General features: G+C 43.0%; 1 protein-coding gene across 3 annotated transcripts in view; it reads left to right on the forward strand.

Annotated features, from left to right (window-relative positions):
- Positions 1-21,573, forward strand: part of LOC103188710 (centrosomal protein of 164 kDa) — an 86,431-nt gene that overhangs the window by 625 nt on the left and 64,233 nt on the right. For 2 of the 3 annotated variants that reach the window (XM_042343891.1, XM_042343893.1), the window contains exons 2-5: positions 3,080-3,123; positions 8,591-8,700; positions 14,159-14,270; positions 19,168-19,372. In XM_042343891.1, the coding sequence (XP_042199825.1) occupies positions 8,619-8,700; positions 14,159-14,270; positions 19,168-19,372 (399 nt within the window). In that variant the 5' untranslated portion in view covers positions 3,080-3,123; positions 8,591-8,618. The remainder of the gene's footprint in view (positions 1-3,079; positions 3,124-8,590; positions 8,701-14,158; positions 14,271-19,167; positions 19,373-21,573) is intronic. The other variant, XM_042343892.1, reaches the window with a different exon arrangement.

Here is a 21,573-nt window from a genome sequence, read left to right on the forward strand (position 1 = left end):
TCCTCCCCTCCTCCCCTTGCCCCCCCTCCTCCCCTTGCCCCCTCTCCTCCCCTTGCCCCCCTCTCCTCCCCTTGCCCCCCCTCCTCCCCTTGCCCCCTCTCCTCCCCTTGCCCCCCCTCTCCTCCCCTTGCCCCCCCCTCTCCTCCCCTTGCCCCCCCCCTCCTCCCCTTGCCCCCCTCTCCTCCCCTTGCCCCCCCCTCCCCTTGCCCCCCCTCCCCTTGCCCCCCTCTCCCCTTGCCCCCCCTCCTCCCCTTGCCCCTCTCCTCCCCTTGCCCCCCCCTCTCCTCCCCTTGCCCCCTTCTCCTCCCCTTGCCCCCCCCTTCTCCTCCCCTTGCCCCCCCTTCTCCCCTTGTCCTCCCCTTGTCCTCCAGCGCCTTGGGACATCCTCCCAACGTGAAAGGCGCTCTATAAATGCAATCATGTTGTTGCAGTTGTCCTCCCCTTGCCCCCCGCCCCCCCCTTGCCTCCCCTTGTTCTCTTCTCCCTTTGCCCCCCCATTTCCCCCTTTTGCCCCTTCACTCCCCCTTACCCATATCTGATATACATGTAGATACTTTCTGGGGAAACTGGGTGGGTGACTGGTCCACCGACTACACTGGAGGAACCACTCACTTTATGTACACACACATATATATTTATTTTGTATAATTGGGACATTTTGACTTAATAACATTCTGTGACGTGTGGACGGAGATGAAGCTTTGTTGTTTAATCTGAATTTACTGTGTCTGGCGGTGTTTTTTCTATCCAGTGCAGGAACAGTTTGCAGTTGAAAACTCCCATTGAGTAATTAATTACTAATAATAACAATCGTTTCATTTGATATAGCGTCTTATCATCTCTTTGCAACTTCGCGCTTCACAGGCTACATTGTAAAGTGAATTGGCTGTATGTTTTGTGGGCGAAATACGGCAGCCGATTGCCCACAGCAGCGTCCCACAAACAGCCGTGGATTGAAGTGACCAATTTAGTAGTATTATTTTTTTAAAGGATTATTATCCCCGGAAAGCGATCTGCCAATCGACTAACAACCGGGTTTCTACTTACTGCTAAGTAAAGAGGTGTGCGGGGTAAGGAAATTTGCCGAAGGTTTCGTCCTGCCTTGGAACTGAACCCAGGAGCTCTTGCTTGCGAGGCGAGTGCTCTTACCACTAAGCTACAGGACTCCACGAACAACTAATTGCACAACTTTTGTACGTGAGGCATAAAAATAATTTTATTCTCTCCCTGCCCCATAAAATTCACATTTGAAATTGTATTTTAAATTCAAGCATTTGTTCCCATGGTAACACAGCGGATCCACATCCTAAAAGCAGAATGATATGGCATTGATATGATCCGGTGAAAACAAATTGCACAAACTCAACGCTAAAATGATGGTATGAATGGACCATTAAACATTTCCACAAAATAACCATAGAATTAATTGAGAATATTTCTGTTATAGGCCTCACAGAATAATAATCCAAAGTGAAGTAGAAATGTCCACCGCCCCAATTAATGGTAATAATAGTAATAATAATAATCCTTGCATTTGATATAGCGCTTTTCATGTCGTCCCAAAGCGCTTCACAGAATATACTGTAAAGTGAATTGACTGTATATTTGTGGGCGAACGCGGCAGCCAATTGCGCACAGCAATGTCCCACAAACAGTCGTGGATTGAAAATGACCAATTTATTATTGTTTTTGTTTTTTTTTTTTTTAATTGGGCTCTGTGTGGAGTAAGGAAACTTGCCCAAGGTTTCACCCTCTGCTGGGAATTGAACTCAGGTCTCTCGCTTGCAAAGTGAGTGCTCTAACCACTGAGCTACAGGACTCCTGTATGTCCTATCTAATAATAATGCGAAATATGGCAGTCAATTACGCACAGTACCCACAAACCGTCATTGATTGAGTGACCAAATTATTATTTTATTTTTATTTCTGAAGGGATTATTACCCCCGGAAAGTGATCTGCCAATCGACTAACAACTGGGTTCCTACTTACTGCTAGGTGAACCGAGGCGTGTTTCTGCCCGGGAATCGAACTCGGATCCTCTCGCTTGCGAGGCGAGTGCTCAAACCAATATGCTACAGGACTCTGGCTAATTGAGGGAGTGCACTTTAACCAAACTCTAGTCGTGAAAGATTGAAAGAAAGTAACCCATTTCTAAAGAGCATGCTTGACATTTCACTGCAGATGGTCTGTGGCACCAAGCGTGTCTCACATTTGGTGTCTAAATGAGGCTGGTCCCAATAGCTTGCAGTTGACAAAGTGACCTGTCCTGCATTGCTTCCTGAGGAGACACATTTATCGTAACACACTGTCAGGTACGCTCGATGTAAAAAATACTTGTACATTTTGATCTGAAAAAAATAGTTTTACTATATCATTTTTAGCCCAAGAAGATCAATTCAAAATGCTTTTTAATGCCACTTGTGTTGTATCAGTGGAAAGATAGCTACTGTATTTCCCCCTCTTAAACTCTTCAGCTCCCATTTCTCAGCTCTAGTGCCCGGCTAGCAGTGCAAAGTGCCCCCAATGTGAGAGGCCTTATGTAAATATATGTTGTATTTTGATTTGTTTTTTCTGTGAAACCTTTGGTAAGATGTGCACTTTACATCCCTGGCAAACGAGCTAGATTTCTTAAGCGAGAGGATCCGTGTTCGATTCCTGAGTGGGGCGAAACTTGTGCAAGTTTTCTTACTCTACACGCCCCTGTTTATTCATTAGTTACTAGGAACCTGATCGTTAGTTGATTGGCGGATCGCTTTCTGGGGGTAATAATCCCTTCCAAAAAAAAAGGGTCATTAAATCCATGACTGGTTTGTGGGACACTGCTGTGTGCAATTGGCTGCCCCTTTTCGCCCACAAAGTATACAGTCAATTCACTTTACAATATACTCTGTGAAGAGCTTTAAGACATCAATGGTGTGATAAGACGTTATATTAAATGCGAATGTGATTTTTTTAATATTAATAAATTGATTTATTCATCTCAGGTGGCTTACTGTAAGCATGCATTATTATTATAACATGCTGCCATTGTCTAAATCCACTCTTCCTGTCACATGCATTCCTGTCTACATCATAAAGGCAGCCAAACAACATCACTGTTCGCCACTCCAGAGACCTAGCAGGTATGTTTGATTTGTAGTGCTATATTCGAGAAGAGTGAACTTGGTATGATTCCAACAAAAATTACTTTTTGTTGTGATTTCTCTTTACTTAGCACTAAGTAGGAACCTGGTTCTTAGTCGATTAGTAGATCACTCTCCGGGGTAATAATCCCTCAGAAAACAAATCTGGTCATTCAATCCATGACGGTCTGCGGGACACTGCTGCGTGCAATTGGCTACCGAGCTTCTCTCACAAAATACGCAGTCAATCCATTGAAAATTATTCTGCGAAGCGTTTTGAGAGGTCTCAACGACGTGACAAGGTGTTACACCGAATGCAAAGATTATTATTTATTCATTAAAAAAAATCCCATTCATAGTTTCAGGTGCTGTTGCGTACAGCAAGAGTAAAGTGTGTGCCTCAGTGTTTCATTGAACTTGATCCCCCCCCTCACCCATTGAAAGCTTATCATTTAAGTCATTCCAAAGCTGTCACATGTGTTGTATAACATAACTTACGTCACAGCCAACGTTGATGGGCGAGTAATAGTCACTGCATGTTTGTTGTGTGATCCTTGCTAATGCTTCATTGTGAACATCGTCAGCAATTATGTTCAGTGCACTTGCCACTATTGTTCACCAGAATAGTTATGACTGAGCTGGATCAGAATCTGCTCAGAGTCATGGGAAGTTGCAAAGATGGCATCTGATATAACTGTGAGGCTGATCTAACCTCAGAATATACTGTAAAGTGAGTTGACTGTATATTTGTGTCAGCGATCTGGTGTTGTGATGCTGAAGTGGAACACTAAAGCTGAATTAGCAGAAGATTGAGATTGCACATCAAATGCAAGGATTATAATAAATAACAATAATCCTTGTATTTGATATAGCGTCTCAAAGCGCTTTGCAGAATATATTGTAAAGTGAATTTTGCGGGCAAACTGTGGCAGCCAATTGCGCACAGCAGAGTCCCACAAACAGTTCGGATTGAGTGACCAAATTACATATACAGTATATATATTTTTGGAAGGGGTTATTACGTCAGGAAAGCGATCTGCCAGTCAACTTAACAACTGGGGTCCTTACTGCTCGGTAAACAGAGGCTTGTGTGTGGAGTAAGGAAACTTGCCTAAGGTTTTGCTCCCCCCAGCAATTGAATCCAGGTCCTCTCGCTTGTGAGACGATCGTGCTGACCACTATGCTACGAGACTACAGGTTTTTATTGTATTGCGGTTGAGTGTAATTGGATTGCTATATGTATATATTTATCTGAGAATGGTGGTGTGTGTGTATACGTGTGAGAAAATGTGTGTGTTTTTTTTGCTGAGCTTGAACCAGCAGAGGGCTAGAGCTGTACTGATCTTATCCTTCCTTTAACACCAAATAGTGAATCACATTCAGAAGCCAAATAAATTGTTCATTTAGGAAATGTCACACTGATACAGAGCTTTGCGTAATATGAGCCAATACAGTGTCAGCTTGTGCCACCTTGTGGTCAACAAAATGTGCACAGCTGCGGGAAACTCAGAGCAGAAACAATAAAAAGATTCAAATTTGGGAAACTGCAGGAATTCCTCAGGTGTCTGGTACTATATTTTAACAATTAACATTTCAGTATTTTTTTTTTAAAAACCTGAAATTTTTCAGAGCAGGAAAAAAATCACTCTTTAATTGCAGTTTACCAAGTTAGATGTGTGTTTCCTGTATCTCACTATAAGTACAGGGTGGCCAAAAAGTCGTAAAGCTACCCTATTATCTAATTTTGCTTTTTAAAAAAAATCATTTCTTTATTGGACGTTGTAATGGTGTCACGACTTTTTGGTCACCCTGTATAAACTGATTATTGTTGGGTTGAGTTTAAAAACATTGAACAAAACTGAATGCAGACGTGCTTCAAACGTCCATGAAATTATGTGGAGTGATTTAATACGATCATTCGGGATGTTGGAATATTCCTGAAAAATAAACCCTTTGGATATTTTATAACTTGTTTGTTTTACGACCCCATCACTCCCACCGTCGCCCGACTCCACCGGCTCCCCATCTCCCAGAGGATTGAGTTCAAGATCCTCGTCCTCACTTTCAAGGCCATCCATGGCGTTGCCCCTCTCCTACCTCTCTGACCTGCTGACTCCCTACCAACCTGCCCTCTCCCTCCATTCAGCGGGCTCTGCCTGCTCCATGTCTCCCACCCGACCCGTCCTACCATCGGTGGCCGGGCTTTCAGCCTCTCTGCCCACACGCTCTGGAACTCCATCCCACGGTCCCTTGACCTCGCTTCCTCTCTTGCCTCCTTCAAGACCGATCTCAAGACCCTTCTCTTCGACCGTGCCTTTGGTCTCCCTCCCACCTCTCTGCCTTCCCTCCCCCCTACACCAACCCTCCCCCATGCTCGGGTCCCGACCTGACTGTTCAGCGCTTTGGGACATCCTCCCGATGTGAAAGGAGCTCTATAAATGTAATGTTATTGTTGTTGTTGTTGCTCATCAAGGTGATTGATTTTGGTGCTGGAGGGTACAAGATTACATTTGTATAGCGCCTTTCACGTCGGGAGGACGTCCCAAAATCAATCAATCACTCAAGGTCAATCCTCATTGGATGCAAGTTTCTTTGCTTCACATGCCCGATAATAATCACTCAAGAAAAAAACAATAATAAATTGATCACTTCAATCCACGACTCTTTGGGGGGGACATTGCTGTGCGCAATTGGCTGCCGCATTTCATCCTCAAAATACACAGTCTATTCTGTGAAGCGCTTTGAGATGTTTGGATGAGGTGCTATGTCAAATGCAAGATTCATTATATTATTATTGTCCTAGCTAAATTATTTTGTGTTAAGATCCATTCAGCATGAATGTAATAAAGAATGTTTTAGCCCAGAGATGAAGGAGCAGTTTTGCCAGCCAGTAGCTCTGTTACTTAAACAGATATTGTCATGGTTATGAGATTACACAGAGCATTTGTATTGGTTGTTGTGGGCCCAGTCTAGGAATGTTCGTTATTGGCGGTGTGGCTACCAAGGGAACACCTTTTGTGTTTAGTATTTACTTTCCTGCAATTGTTTTCTTTGGGTTGCACCTTCAGCTTGATTTAATTCAACATTTTCGCACATATAAGGGACAAAACATTTTCCAGCATTGTTTGTGATGTCTTTTGGACCCAGGAATGAAGCGTGTAGATGAAATTCAACTTCTCAAGGATAAGGCTTGCAGCACTATCTTCCTGTCAGTGGTCATCCCGGGGTAGCCCTGAAGCTGGTACTAACTTAGAGAGGTTTTATATAATTTGTAGACGTGTAAGGAATGCCAAGAATGTATTCTAATCTATATTTTTCTGCCTGTTTAACTGAGGGAATCCTACGTCTTCGTGATCTTGAATATAATAATCCTTGATATCGTGCCTTATCACGTCTTCGAGGCGTCTCAAAGCACTTCACGGAATATACTTTAAAGTGAATTGACTATATTTTGTGGGCAAAACACAACAGCCTATTGGGCACAGAAGTGTTCCACAAACAGTCGTGGGTTGAAATGACCAATTTATTATTATTTTGAAGGGATTATTATAATAAATAATAATAATAATCCTTGCATTTGATTTAGCGCTTTTCACGTCTTCTCGACGTCTCAAAGCGCTTCACAAAATATGCTGTAAAGTGAATTGACTGTATATTTGTGGGCGAACACGGCAGCCAATTGCGCACAGCAATGTCCCACAAACAGTCGTGGATTGAAAATGACCAATTTATTATTGTTTTTTGGTTTTGGAGGGATTATTATTAGGCTCTGTGTGGAGTAAGGAAACTTGCCCGAGGTTTCGCCCTCTACCTGGAATTGAACCCAGGTGTCTCGCTTGCAAGGTGAGTGCTCTATGCACTGAGCCACAGGACTCCACAAGTATTACTCCAGGGAAAACGATCCGCCAATTGGCTAACAACCGGGTTCCTACTTACTGCTGGGTACATTAGAGGTGCGTGGAGTAAGGAAACTTGTCCAGCATTTCGCCCTACTGTGAAACTAACCCAGGTCCTCTCGCTTGCGAGGCGAGTGCTCTAACCACTGAGCTACAATATGGTCAAGCACTGAGATATGTTAAATTGGTGCATGAAAGATTTTGGTACATAATCTGTGCAATCCAACTAGTCTTGCTCAATTCCAATGTTTGAATGCACTTTGTTTTTTAACTATACAGTATTGGCAGTGATGCTGTCTGTCACAACAGGTTTTTTTTCCCTTTGGTTCGGATAGTCTTTCAGATGCCCAGCTGACAAAAAAAAATTGCTCTTTGCATATCCTTCCTCTTTCAGCAAAGGAATTTGTGAATTTATCTTATTGGAAAGCTCCAATAACGTAAGGATATTTGATAGTCACAGTGAGTTTCAACAAATTTCAAAAGCAAATTACAACTCAGTCTAAATGCAGCTGCTAAAGGACAGTTCCTAGCTCAGTTTGTTCCTGTTGGTGGTATTCCAGGGCAAAACTAAAACCAAAAAAATCAATAGATGCGGTAGCTCAGAGCCAAGGAGAATTTCCCGTAAAATGAGACCTGATCAGGCGCTGTATCAAATGCAAGGATTGTTATGATAATTATATTGGGTTACCTCCCATCTTGGCCGTTGATTTTGAATGGAAGCCTAAACAAGGATAAAAATCTTCTGAGATTAATTTATTTTCCATCTCTTGCAATGTGTTTGTTTTTGTTGGGGTGGGTGTAGGTTGATAATGATTTTGATTAAAAGGTGAGTCGTTGAGATCAATGGAGGAACTGACTATGGAACTCAACAGTATGAGGAACTGAAACTGAAACGGCCAGATTAAACCAATAGTAGATTTAACTTCCCCCTTCCCAGAATTTTCCATCTTTAGCCAAGCATTAATGCTGTCGTGAAGATTGAACCACAAAAGATGATATTGAAGTGAATTATAATGGTTTCACTTTCAGGAATATTAAGTTCCACTAAGCACTTCTTTCATCAACTGAGATGTCAGTTACTGCTGTTGACCATAATTATTTTTTAATGTGCCTCTGGTGTCCAGAGTATTGGTTAGAGCACTCACCTCGTAAGCGAGAGGACCTGGGTTCGATTCCCGGGTGAGGTGAAACCTTAGGCAAGTTTCCTTACTCCACACACCTAGCAATAAGTAGGAACCCGGTTGTTAGTTGAATGGCAGATCACATTTCCGGAGGTAATAATCCCTTAAAAAATTTTTAAAATAATAATTTAGTCACCCAATCCATGACATTGTGGGACACTGCTGTGTGAAATTGCATTTCGCAAAATGTACAGTATATTCTGTGAAGTGCTTTGAGACGTGAAGACGTGATAAGGAGCTCTCATCAAATCCTAGGATTATTTTTATTAGTTCTGGGGGAAGTGAAGTTAGCACTTAGACGAAAAATGAATTGTCTTACTTATTTTATTTAGTGTTTTTGCTACTACCCATATTGTGCTTGGTGTAAATGTGTGCTCCCTTGTCCTACAGATAGGCACAGTCCCTGCCTTAAGCCACGATGAATGCTGCTGCACTGAGGATAGGCGACCAGTTGATCCTGGAAGAGGATTATGACGAGACCTACATTCCGAGTGAACAAGGTGATTGAGCACAGCCTTGCTTACGTATCTGTGTTGGCTAATTGATTTTAAGCCAAATACTGTAATCTGCTAAGGAGAAGGATATATAAATCTCTAGCATGAGTTTTTTGCATTTTTAGGAATGAATATAATAATGATAATCCTTACAATTTATTAGTGCCTTAGCACGTCGTTGAGATGTCTCAAAAGAATATATTGTATTGTGGATTGGCTGTGTATTTTGTGAGCGAATTTGGCATATGCTTAGAAATGATAGCTCATATCTTTATAGAATTCTTGGGGATAATAATTCCTTCAAAAATAATAATAATAAATTGGTTACTCGGTCCATGAGTTTTTGTGGGACACTGCTGTGCGCAATTGGCTGCTGCTTTTCTCCCACAAAATATGGTCAATTTGCTTTACAGTATATTCTGTGAAGCGGTTTGAGGTCTCACAATGTGATAAGGCACCATATGCAAGGATTATTATTATTATACATATATGTTCTAAATATGTTTTTAAATGTTAGCTCATATCTGCAAACTGTAGATATTTAATAACCCACAGCAGCGACATCCCATTTTTACTGGCCAGCAATTACCCTGCTTTGAGTGTTCGTTCTTCCAATTCTTTCGTAGATGTGAACTGCCATTTTTGGCTGCAGAGGAACTGCTCACATAAAATTGAAATCTACTTGCTTTATGTGTTTACACAACAATCTATCTGAAAGATTGCAGCTGTAGATTGCTTTTTAAAAGGCAGGTAACTTATTATTAGCTGTTCTACTAATAAGTTGTAAAACTTCACCTGGGAGTCATCTGTTTGGCAGAACTCCAGAGCCAATTCCCCTTCTTACTACTCCGCTGGGATCTAAAGAATAAATTCTGAATTATATAAGGCTGAAAGTTTGGTTGCCTTTATTCCTTCTTGAATAACCTCACCACAGAAATAGGTCTATCAACTGCCTTTGAGGCAAACAACACTGTATTTGATCACCCCTGTAGCGTATTGATTTGAGCACTTGTCTCATAAGTGAGAGGACCTGGATTCAATTCATGGGCAGGGTCAAATCTTAGGCCAATTCACTCCACAGGTCTGTTTACCTTGCAGTGAGTAGGAACCCGGTTGATAGTCGGATGGCGGATCGTTTTCCGGGGGTAATAATCCCTTCAAAAAACAAATAATAATTTGGTCCCTCAATCCACGACTATGGTCCCACACACTGCTGCGTGCAATTGGCTGCTGCGTTTCACTCACAGAATATATTTTGTTCTTGAAAGAATCAACGCTTTCTGCTTCCACTGCATTTTACTCAGGTTTGGCAATAAAAATGCATCTCAGCCCTCTCAATCTCAAGATATCCTTCTGCTTCAGAATATCTCTGTAATAAAATATTCCACATAATGCTTGGAAATGTATAGCAATTTTCTTTAACTTTTTTCCTGCGTTCAATTTTTCCATTTTCATTCTGCAACACTTTCAAGTCTTCTGAGGAGCATAACCCGAGTATAGATAAAGTAGAGATCTCTCTGATCAGTTGGTGATGAAATGTTTAACCACACTGAAAAGAAAAAATTGCACCTTTTCAGTCCGTGTGTCTGATAAATTAGTTGGGTCTAAATAAGGGAAGAGCTCAGACTACAAAAGATCAAAGGAGCAAGTGAAATGGAGTAAATCCAATGCTATCTGTAAGGTGGCTTGTTGCTTTGTTTCTGAGTGCTTGCACCTCGGGTTAATGTCTTATCCAAAGGACGACACCTCTGACAATGCAATGCTCCTCCCAACACTGCACTGCAACATCAGCTTAGACCGTAAGATCAAAAATCCTGACGTGCGGCTTGAACCTACAGAGTAAGGTTCATTTGCACACTGCTCTTTCACACTGCTCTTCCTTGCTTCTGAGCCAAGTGCATTTGCTCCTGCAAACTCGGGATGCCTTGTTCCAGCGTGTCGATCATGTGCTGTTGGGGTCACGACTGCTAAGGTTGTTCCTTAAACTACCTACAGTAAGGCAGGGCGGTATATGCTTTTGGCTGCTGGGGGCTGGATGCCTTATTTGAGAAATGTCTGCGGGCTGCACAAGCAATATTTTTGTGATTCCCTCGCACCGGAATTTCTACGGGTTACACAGGGAGCGGGTGGTCCCGGTGAAATGGAGGTAGGGCAGAATTTAGCACACGGGCCGGATGCGGTCTGATATGGGGAATCGCGCGCGATCTGGAGATTGTCAGGAAATAAATGATGGGAACACAGAAGCAAGACTGAGGCAGCACACACTCTGAAATTGCCAAATTAATGGGCACTTTTTATTTCCTGCTTTGTCCAGAACAAATGAAAATACGCTGTGTAAAATTGGCTTGCCTCAACTCTTCCAGGAATTTCTGTAACAACTGAAGTGCAGCTGCAGGACATTGATTCTCGGGTAGCTGATTTGCTTCTCACTACAAATTGGTGTCCTTGGCAACAGAATAAATACTACATACAAAATTGTCATGTGCCCTGGGTGACGTGAAGACGTGTTGAAGTGTGCGGTACAGTTTAATAGCTAGGTTATACTTCACTGTGAGTCTGTATTTTGCATCATAGCCGTTTAATTTTAATTTCACTTTCTGGCCAAGATCACCAACAGTGCTTCAGAGGGTGGGCTCCTGTGTGATGAACGTTGCTAACTTCTAATTAGATGTGAATTGTATTTGGCCACATTTTTTGCATTGAATTGATGCGAAAAGCACAGTATTAATAGTGCGTCAGGAACCCTGTGTTCACTGAATATTGCAGTGATATAACAGTCCTCATTGTATATGTACAATAAACATTGTTCCGTGCTTACTGCCTGAAGGACCACAGACGAGAACATAGGAAAACAATGTGCTAATTTGTCAAGCTGTTAGAGAGACATGTAGTGTAGAGACCTGGGGGGATAAGAATGGAGAGGGATGGTTTTTTTAAGGTTCTTATTCTTTTTCTGATCACCAGATTATTTCACAATGTTTTTAAAATTAAATTACAAAATGCATTATGTGCTCTAATAATAATAACAATCCTTGCATTTGATATCGTATCTTATTCATGTCGTTGAGACATCTCAAAGCTAGCCACAGAATATACGATGAAGTGTAATGACTGTATTTTGTGGGCATCAGCCAATTGCGCAAGTCAACGTCCCACAAACAGTCATGGATTGAGTGACCACGGTTTTTTGGGGAGCGCGATTATTGTGGAGTCCTGTAGCATATTAACTATTCAGGGACCAACTTTCTACGTTTATAGTAATACGGTATTTAAATGATCATAGATGCACAGCATGATTTTAGTGGAACCTTATTACTGTATAAGCTTTGGTGCAATCTATCTTTCATTAACCGTGGCTAAAATTTAATTTTCTGAGGTGACACATCGTTGCTGGCGGCTCTAACTGACATTAGCAACCCTCTTTATCATTAGCGAAACCATTCAGACTTGAACCAAAAGTAATGACCAGAAAGTACAAGGAGACAAAATGCTGAATGTACCGAGGCTTTGGGTAAAATTTGCTGCCAAGATACTGATTTTTTTTTCCTCCTTTTTAGTCAACTGGAAGCCTGAAACCTCTTGCTGTGCTTAACCGCCTCCGGTTTCAGCTTCTTCTGAACCCGCAGAAACAAAGTTTTCCATTTATTTCCTGTCCTTTTCGGTTGTAATCTGAAAAGGCAATTTAAAGTCATGATGGTGTGATGTTTTTCAATACAACTCCCTTCAAATGTTCCCTCATTATTAAAGCACTGACTTACTCCAGTGGCCCTGTAGCAGGTTTTGTTGGAGTGTCAATGTGTGAGAATGGAATCATTGGGATTGTAACCAGGAACAGGAACTTTAACCGATTTATTCACATGAACACAGGAACAGGAGGAGGGCATTCAGCCCCTTGAGCCTGTTTTGCCATTTTATCAGATCATGGCTCATCTGTACCTCAACTCCCAATTACTTTGCCCCATATCCCTTTATACCCTGACCTGACAAAAATCTATCCACCTCAGTCTTGAAAATTTAAATGGATCCAGCCTTTTGGTAGAGAGAGTTCCAGATTCCCTCTACCCTTCTATAACCCATGGATGTTCAAGCCAATTGTACTTTTACTTGCTCTGGGGCACTACCCATGTGAGGTATGCTATATTAATACATGTTTTTACTGTCACACTGACTTAAGATCAGAACAGTTTAGGATGAAACCTTGGAACTGAGAAAATTAGCCAACAAAAGAACTTGGTGTATTTATTTTAATCTCATTATGCTGAAAAGTTAATGCCATCTTTGCCTTATAAATAATTGCTTTTTGAATACATTTCAAGAAATTCTTGTCCCTTCTTCCCGCACGCTTCAAACAGTTTTGTGAATTTTTACCTGGACTAACCCTCACCTCTGAATAAAATAGGTATTTACCTCAAGCGATCCAACTTATACTTTGACCTCTGTCCATATTTTTCCTGTTGGGCTGTAACTTTAATTAATGATACTAGGTTCTGATTTGAATGCTGACTCATGTATTTGCACTATTAACTCATTTTTCTAACCATCTTTGTGGCACTTTGTGAAGTAAAGGTTTAGTACAGCAGAGGGCAGTGCTGACTAGATAATTCAACTTTGGCAAAAAAAAGACGTGTTTTTAATTGCTGTAATTTTTTAAATCTCTATGCAAAGACAACAATATCATTGTACTGGGGACAATTATAATATATTTTTGTGTCAGTAAATAATTGTGTAAGGTCATCTTACACAAATATGGGGCAAAGATGGGTATTTGGAGTTGACGTGCAGATCAGCCAGCCATGATCTAATAGAATGGCGGAACAGGCTCGAGGGGCTGAATGGCCTCCTCCTGTTCCATGTTCCTGAAGATCCATTAGGTGGAAATGATTAGGTTGCTTTGTGAAAGGTTTTGTACAGTGCTTTTATCTCACATATTCTAAGATTAATATTCCTATCTGCTCTACTTATCTGTTCTATTTGTTAGGTCAGGGTATTAAGGGACTTGAAGTACAGATCAGCGATGATCTTACAGAACGGTGGAACAGGCTCGAGGGGGTGAATGGCCGATTCCTGTTTCTGTGTTCTATGTTACTTAAATTTTTATAATAAAGTTAGAAGTTAAGACAGGCTGTGTTTTGTTTCCTGGATAAGAATAATCTAACTAGTTACCAGCTGACAATGGTATAAAGAATCCTTGAGGTTGACAAAGTGCTGAATGTACTGAGGCTTTGGATAAAATTTGCTGTCAGTTTCAGTGACTGCCATCGGTGAGATGTGTGTGATCTGACCTGCCTCTCTTCAGACTATAAAGACTATCTTCCTTTGACTTGCGGTGTGCAAAGTATTGTTTGATCTGTATTAACTTTGTGCCTGGAAAAGCAAGGGTGGGGGAATGGGGATGGGGACGTGATGGGGGTTGAATCTCTGCTTGCATGTGGCAAGGTTGTCATTTTTTCCTTTTATTCCTTAGAAATTCAGGAATATGCCCGCGAGATAGGAATTGACCCTGAAAACGAGCCAGAGCTGATGTGGTTGGCCAGAGAGGGCATTGTGGCTCCTTTACCTCAAGAGTGGAAACCTTGGTAAGGTGACAGCTCAGCGTTTGTGGAAGTTTAATCTCCTACACGCGCGTAATTTTCTGACTTGATACAAGCATTTTCTCAGCAATCTCCTGTAGCTCAGTGGTTGCAGCACTCGCCTCGCAAGCAAGAGAACTTGGGTTCGATTCCCAGACAGGACGAAACGTTAGGCCATTTTTCTTATTCCACACACCTGTGTTTACCAAGCAGTAAGTAGCAGCCTGGTTGTTTGTCGCTTGACAGATCGCTTTTAAAAAATTTTAGAAAAATAATAATTTGGTTGCTCAATCCTCACCTGTTTGTGGGACCCTGATGTGCATAATTGGCTGCTACGTTTCACCCACAAAATATACAGTCAATTCACTTTACGGTATATTCTGTGAAGCACTTTGTGACATCTCGAAGACGTGATAAAGCGCTGTATCAAATGCAAGGATTGTTATTATTATTATTATCTCCCAATCAGTGCAAATGGCTTGTAACTCCAAAAATGGCTTGTGATGTCGCCAGTAACGGTACAGTCAGGCCTGCCTTATGTGAGTCTGGCTTTTACTTTTGCCCATCGTAACTTTTTGTGTATTACAGGATTCAGTAGCTTCTATGTACTCCTGCTTTCAGAAGAAAAACATTTTACACATTTCAAATACACGGAGCCAGCTGTTTTATAAGAATGGTTATTGCCTCTCACCCATTAATCCCTGTTCAGGGATTCGAGCATTTACGTTCTGGATACTAAATCCCTTTTTACAAGGATTTGTCGACTTAACAACAGAATTGCAAATCCTAGTTTATCAGGACTTGATGCTTGGCTATGCTGCTATACTGGGCAATGTGCTCCAGCTCCTCCAACCTTCACTGCGAGGAGATGCTGGATTTCCTTGAATCCAAGATCAAGGGAATCCGCTCCGCGGTCACTTCCCCTCCAACTTCCACCCACCACCCACCCCTTCCCTCCCACACTCCGACTCCTACCCATCCTCCCCTACACACCTTCGTACCCGTTTCCCCACCCTCTGTCACTGAACTCATCCTATCCCTAAAACCAACCACCTGCTCCCTTGACCCCATCCCCACTCCACTCCTTATCTCCCAGCTCCATTTTCTTGCCCCACACATCACTGACATCATAAACCTGTCCCTCTCCTCTGGCTCTGTCCCCATTCCATTAAAAACTGCCATCATCACGCCCACCCTGAAAAAACCCTCCCTTGATGCGTCGCAGCTATCAAGCTACCGGCCCATCTCCAACCTCCCCTTTCTCTCCAAGGTCTTGGAAAGAGTTGTCGCCTCCCAACTGCGCTCTTTCCTCTCCACCCATTCTCTTTTTGAACCCCTTCAGTCAGGTTTCCGTGCTGCTCATAGCACAGAAACTGCCCTGGTCAAGGTCACCAATGATATCCTGACTATCTGTGACCAGGGCTCCCTCTGTCTCCTCGTCCTCCTCGACCTATCGGCAGCATTCGATACGGTCGACCACGCTATCCTACTCCACCGCTTGTCCTCCCACCTCAACCTTCAAGGCACTGTCCTTGAATGGTTTAGCTCTTACCTTTCCCACCGTCTTCACTTCGTCTCAACGAATGGCTTCTCCTCCACCCCCCGTACTGTCTCATGTGGTGTCCCTCAGGGCTCTGTCCTCGGTCCCCTCCTCTTCACCCTCTATATGCTCCCCCTTGGTGACATCATCCGCAAACATGGGGTTAACTTCCACATGTATGCGGATGACACCCAACTCTACCTTTCCTCCTCTACTCTCAACTCCACGACCACCGATGTCCTGACAGCCTGCCTGTCCGACATCGAGTCCTGGACGAGAGACAACTTTCTTCAGCTCAACGTGCGAAAAACCGAGGCCCTCCTGATTGGCTCACGTCAGCGCCTCCGCACCTCAGGCGCTGACACCATCAGCATCCAAGGCTGCACTCTCCACCTCTCAAAGCCAGTCAGGAACCTCGGCGTTTTGTTCGACCCTGAGCTGTCCTTTCTCCCTCACATCCGCACCACAACTGGCACCGCCTTCCATCACCTCCGGAATATCGCCAGATTACGGCACTACCTCACCCCTCACGCTGCTGAAACCCTGGTTCACGCCTTTGTCACCTCAAGGCTGGACTATGGGAACTCTCTCCTCGCCGGCCTTCCCGGCACCTCCCTCCACAAGCTGCAGGTCATTCAGAACTCTGCAGCTCGTGTACTGTCCCGCACCAGGCTTCGGGACCACATCACTCCTACCCTCGCTCGCCTCCACTGGCTCCCCATCCCCCAGAGGATTGATTTCAAGATCCTCATCCTCACCTACAAGGCCATTCACGGCCTTGCTCCCTCCTACCTCTCCAACCTACTATCCCCCTACCTACCTGCCCGTACCCTCCGTTCCTCTGGCTCCGGTCTGCTCCACGTCCCCCGCCCCAACCGCCCTACTATCGGTGGTCGGGCCTTCAGCCTCTCAGCCCCGAGGCTCTGGAACTCCATCCCCCAGTGCCTTCGCCTTGCTTCCTCCCTTTCCTCCTTCAAGGCCGGTCTCAAAACCTTTCTCTTTGACCGTGCCTTCAGCTCCCCTCTCGACTCTCTTCCTCCTCCTCGCTCCCTCCCTTCCCTCCCCTCACCCTGACCATTTCCCCCCTCCTCTCTCCCTCCCTTCCCTCCCCTCACCCTGACCATTTCCCCCCTGCTCGGGTCATGACCCAACTGTGCAGCGCCTTGGGACGTCCTCCTGACGTGAAAGGCGCTCTATAAATGGAATCTTGTTGTTGTTGTTGTTGTTGTTCTCCCCCATTCTTGTTGATGGATTGTCGATTGTTCTCCTGCCATGAAAGGCGCTATTTAAATGTAAAGTTGTTGTTTTATAATGTGAGTAGAGTCTTACCTGGGAATGTAGAAAGGGGTGGTGGGGGATGCTGAGGAAGAGAAGGGAGAGTGTTTAATTGAATAGGTTCCAAAATAACCAGGATTGCTTTGGTTTTTTAATTTGTTTGCTACAATAATGACTTGTGGAGACCTGTAGTGTATTGGTTAGAGCATTCACCTAACAAGCGAGAGGACCTGGGCTTGATTGCCTGGGCAGGGTGAAACCTTAGGCAAGTTTCCTTACTCCACACACACACACCTCCATTTACCTAGCAGTAAGTAAGAACCTGGTTATTTGACAATTGGCGGATCGCTTTCCGGAGGTTATTAATCACTTTAAAAAAAGAATTATAATAATTTGATCACTCAGTCCATGACTGTTTGTGGGACTGCTGTGAGCAATTGGTTTACACGTTTCGCCCACAAAATCTATAGTCAATCCACTTTACAGTATATTCTGAGAAGCACTTTGAGACGACTCAATGTCGTTTTAACTTTGAAGCAGGCAGAAGCTTGTGTTGATATGCATTGCAGCCGCAACCTGGAAACAGCATCCTGCAATACAAACTTGCTGCTGTGTTACAAGTATTTGGTATTTATTTTGTCTTATCGGATAGTTTACACGGACATCATTTCTGTATGGCAGTGTCACATAAACAATCTGTCCAGAGTTATTGAGACAAAAAAGAATCGTAACCATGGCAGATTTCTAAGGTCTGAGTGTTTCAAGACGAGATCCACATGTGTGTGTGTTTATATACCAGACAGTAGAACCGACTGGATCCCAGGACGAAGTATAAAGATAATAATCCTTGCATTTGGTATAGCGACTCATCACTTGGAATGACGTCTCTAAACACTTTACACCATTTATTGTGAAATGCAGCGACTATATTTACAGGCAAACGCGGCAGCACAATTGCACGCAGCAATGTCCCACAAACAGCTATGAAATGAGTGACCAATGTTATTTGGGGGAATTGTTGGCCAGGCCAGTTATTAGACACAGGCTGGCGTGAGCAGGGTGAAGCACTACCCCCTGAAATTCTGTCTAAAATTTAAAAAATAAAATAAAATAAAAACATTACAGTAAATGCTGTCAACGCAGGAATATGCTTGGCAAAAATATAAAACCAGCTGCTGCCTTACTGATTAAATTCTGAGAAGTGCACAGAGCCATTTATTGCTTTGTACATTCAAGGTTACCATCATTTATTGCTTAATTATGGGATGCGGGATGGAATCGGCAATGTTTGTTTAGCAAGAAACGCAGCATTTTAAAGTTCAGCAAAGACTGCTTAAAATCAGATTGGAAAGGTCAAATCCCACTTAAAAACCATTTAATCTAAATCACGGTCATTTATATTGTGATAAATGGATCTGAAATGGCAGCCCATTAGAATTGCGATCTAAAACTTAATCTAAAATTAAGTTCAACTTAAATCTTTGAAATTAAACTAAATTTTTAATGCATTGTGATTCAAGATATATATTCCCCTTCTTCTTCCTTCCTCTACATATCTTCTCCTTCATTTTGAAGCTAACTAGGAAACGGCCAAATCACCAAATAGTCTACAGCATGCTACGGCCCCTAAACCAGATTGTTTTATGAAAGTTTATAACATTTATAACTTTAAACAGTTGGATTAAAACTGTTCTGGAGTCCTGTAGTGTATTTGTTAGAGCACTTGCCTTGCAAGTGAGAGGGCCTGGGTTCGATTCCCAGCGGGGTGAAACCCTGGGCAAGTTTCCTTACTCCACATGCCTCTGTTTACCCAGCAGTAAGTAGGAACCCTGTTGTTAATCGATTGGAGGATCGCTTTTTCGGGGGTAATAATTCCTTCCAAAAAATAATAATAATAAATTGGTCACTCAACCCACGACTGTTTGTGGGACGCTGCTGTGCACAATTGGCTGCTGCATTTCACCTACAACATGTCCAGTCAGTTCACTTTACAGTATGAAGCGCTTTGAGATGTCTCGAAGACGTGATAAGGTGTGGTATCAAATGCAAGGATTATTATTATGATTTGCTTTTTCTTGTCCGAGGTAGCCAGGATGTGACTGGCGATGTGTACTACTTCAACTTTGCATCGGGCCAGTCCATCTGGGACCACCCGTGTGATGAACACTACCGCAACCTGGTGCTTCTGGACCGAGAGAAACTCCAGGCACAGGGTGGAGACAAGAAGAAAGAGAAAAAGAAGAAGAAAGACAGAAAGGAGAAGAGGGAAAAGGAACCACTCAAATCCACCACAGTGAGTGTTTTCAGATTCGAAATACCATTTTAATTGTGCCAGATACATTGCTTCCCTTTTGTTTTTAACGTGACAAGGAACGGGGGATTGAAGTTTCGTTTGTCACGAGACAAATTATGCATTTTGATTAATATCAAAATCATTTTCCGCGGATTCAGAAATCCTCTTCAGCCTTCAGCTTCTTTGTTGCCCTGAAAATCCACTTCTCTAATTAAAATGCACAGCACATATTTAATTAGTATTAATAAATAAATTAAACCTTCATTTCCACAAAAAATGCATGCATCGTCAGTGTGTAAGTACCATCCCTGTCTTGCACTCAAGATTTCTGATTCCCTGAATAATAGGTCTGGCACACAAAAGCTTGTTGTTTAAGTCCCAATTCCACACAAAATCACAGGAGAAGCCATTAGAGAATTCCGTAGCCCAATTGATTCTCATTTCAGCATCAGGCTGTTTCTTAAATGAGCGTACTATCTCGCCTGCAATCATCCATACTGGTAATCCATTCCAGTTCTGTGTAAAGAAATGCTTCCTAATATCTGCCCTAACATTGCCCTTCACAAACTATTTTGGCAGTGTCGTCCACAAAGCATACAGATAAATTCACTTTACAATATATTCTGTGAAGCGCTTTGTGACATCTCGAAGACGTGATAAGGCAACAACAACAACAACAAGATTCCATTTATAAAGTGCCTTTCACGTCAGGAGGACGTCCCAAGGCGCTTCACAGTTGGGTCATGACCCGAGCAGGGGGGAAATGGTCAGGGTGAGGGGAGGGAAGGGAGGGAGCGAGGAGGGGGGAAATGGTCAGGGTGAGGGGAGGGAAGGGAGGGAGCAAGGAGGGGGAAGAGAGTCGAGAGGGGAGCTGAAGGCTCGGTCAAAGAGAAAGGTTTTGAGACCGGCCTTGAAGGAGGAGAGGGAGGAAGCAAGGCGAAGGCACTGGGGGATAGAGTTCCAGAGCCTCGGGGCTGAGAGGCTGAAGGCATTATATCAAATGCAAGGATTATTATTATTAAATTGCCCTCTTGTCCTACTTAGCATATCAGAAAGTATACAAATAACCAAAGATTGCTTTCACTATTCTGCATATATTCTTTGACTATCATATTATATCCTTCTATAAGATGTCCTCTAAGAGGAGGTTTATTTTTGGCTGAAAAGCCCTAACTTATCCAGTGGTTCCTTATTGTAGTTGTGGCTTGACCAGAGAATTAAGCAGCTTTACTGCAACTTCTGGGGATCTGAACAACACTATTCTGGCAATGTGATCCAGTATCCTGTTTGTTTTGTTTCTTCTTGCCTCACACTGGACATGGCGGCCATTATTATTACTATTAGTTGAGTATTTGTACCACATGTGTTGCGTGCATTGTCCTTTTATTACTATTGAATTATTTTATTATTACTATTGAATAGAATAAAATAAAAAGTACCTTCACCTCGCCCCCCTCCCTTTGCCTCCTGAAAGGCCCATCTCATAGCCTTCCCGAATGACCTTCCTCTTCGACACACCTTTGGTGACCTTCAGATTGGGAACAGGAAGGTTCCCTACCCTCCACCCCTCCTGATCCCAAATCCTGGCTCGGTTCCAAATGCCTGACTATCCAGCGCCATGGGACATCCTCCCGATGTGAAAGGTGCTATACAAATGTAATCTGTTGTTGTTGCTTATTGCTTGGTATGGACAAGGAAATGGCCCTTAATCTCTGATTAGATACTTTTACTTGATCACCTAATGATGTATCGAGTCATGACTTGGAAATTGTAGTATTAGCATGGACAGGAGTATAACGTTGGCAGACAAGATAGCTCCTAACTGGAATTTTCAGATTGTCTTCTTTACTCTTTGTCTAGGAAAAAACATTAGAAGCAGGCGTGCTTCCGTCTCCGTGTTATTGCAGCCTAGCTTGTTCTTCTCATAATCCTCTCCATGAGTTTACTGGGTTGGCAAGCCCTGAGTATTTACATGGTAGTCAGAATTCGACAGCAGATGCATACAAGGAAGAGAACAATAGCTTGTCACGATCTTTGAAGCCAATTCAATACCATAAATCCTTAACTAGTGGGTTGCCAGGTAACCTTCAGCCTCTTAAAATCGACACCATTAACCAAGCAACTCGCATGTCCTCAGATATTGAGACAATTCTAGGACCTGTTTCTGAGGGCCAAAGGAGTCTAGGTGGTTGCATTGATCA

This window comes from Callorhinchus milii, unplaced genomic scaffold (genome assembly GCF_018977255.1).
Source record: "Callorhinchus milii isolate IMCB2004 unplaced genomic scaffold, IMCB_Cmil_1.0 Scaffold25, whole genome shotgun sequence".
Classification (NCBI taxonomy): Eukaryota; Metazoa; Chordata; class Chondrichthyes; order Chimaeriformes; family Callorhinchidae; genus Callorhinchus; species Callorhinchus milii.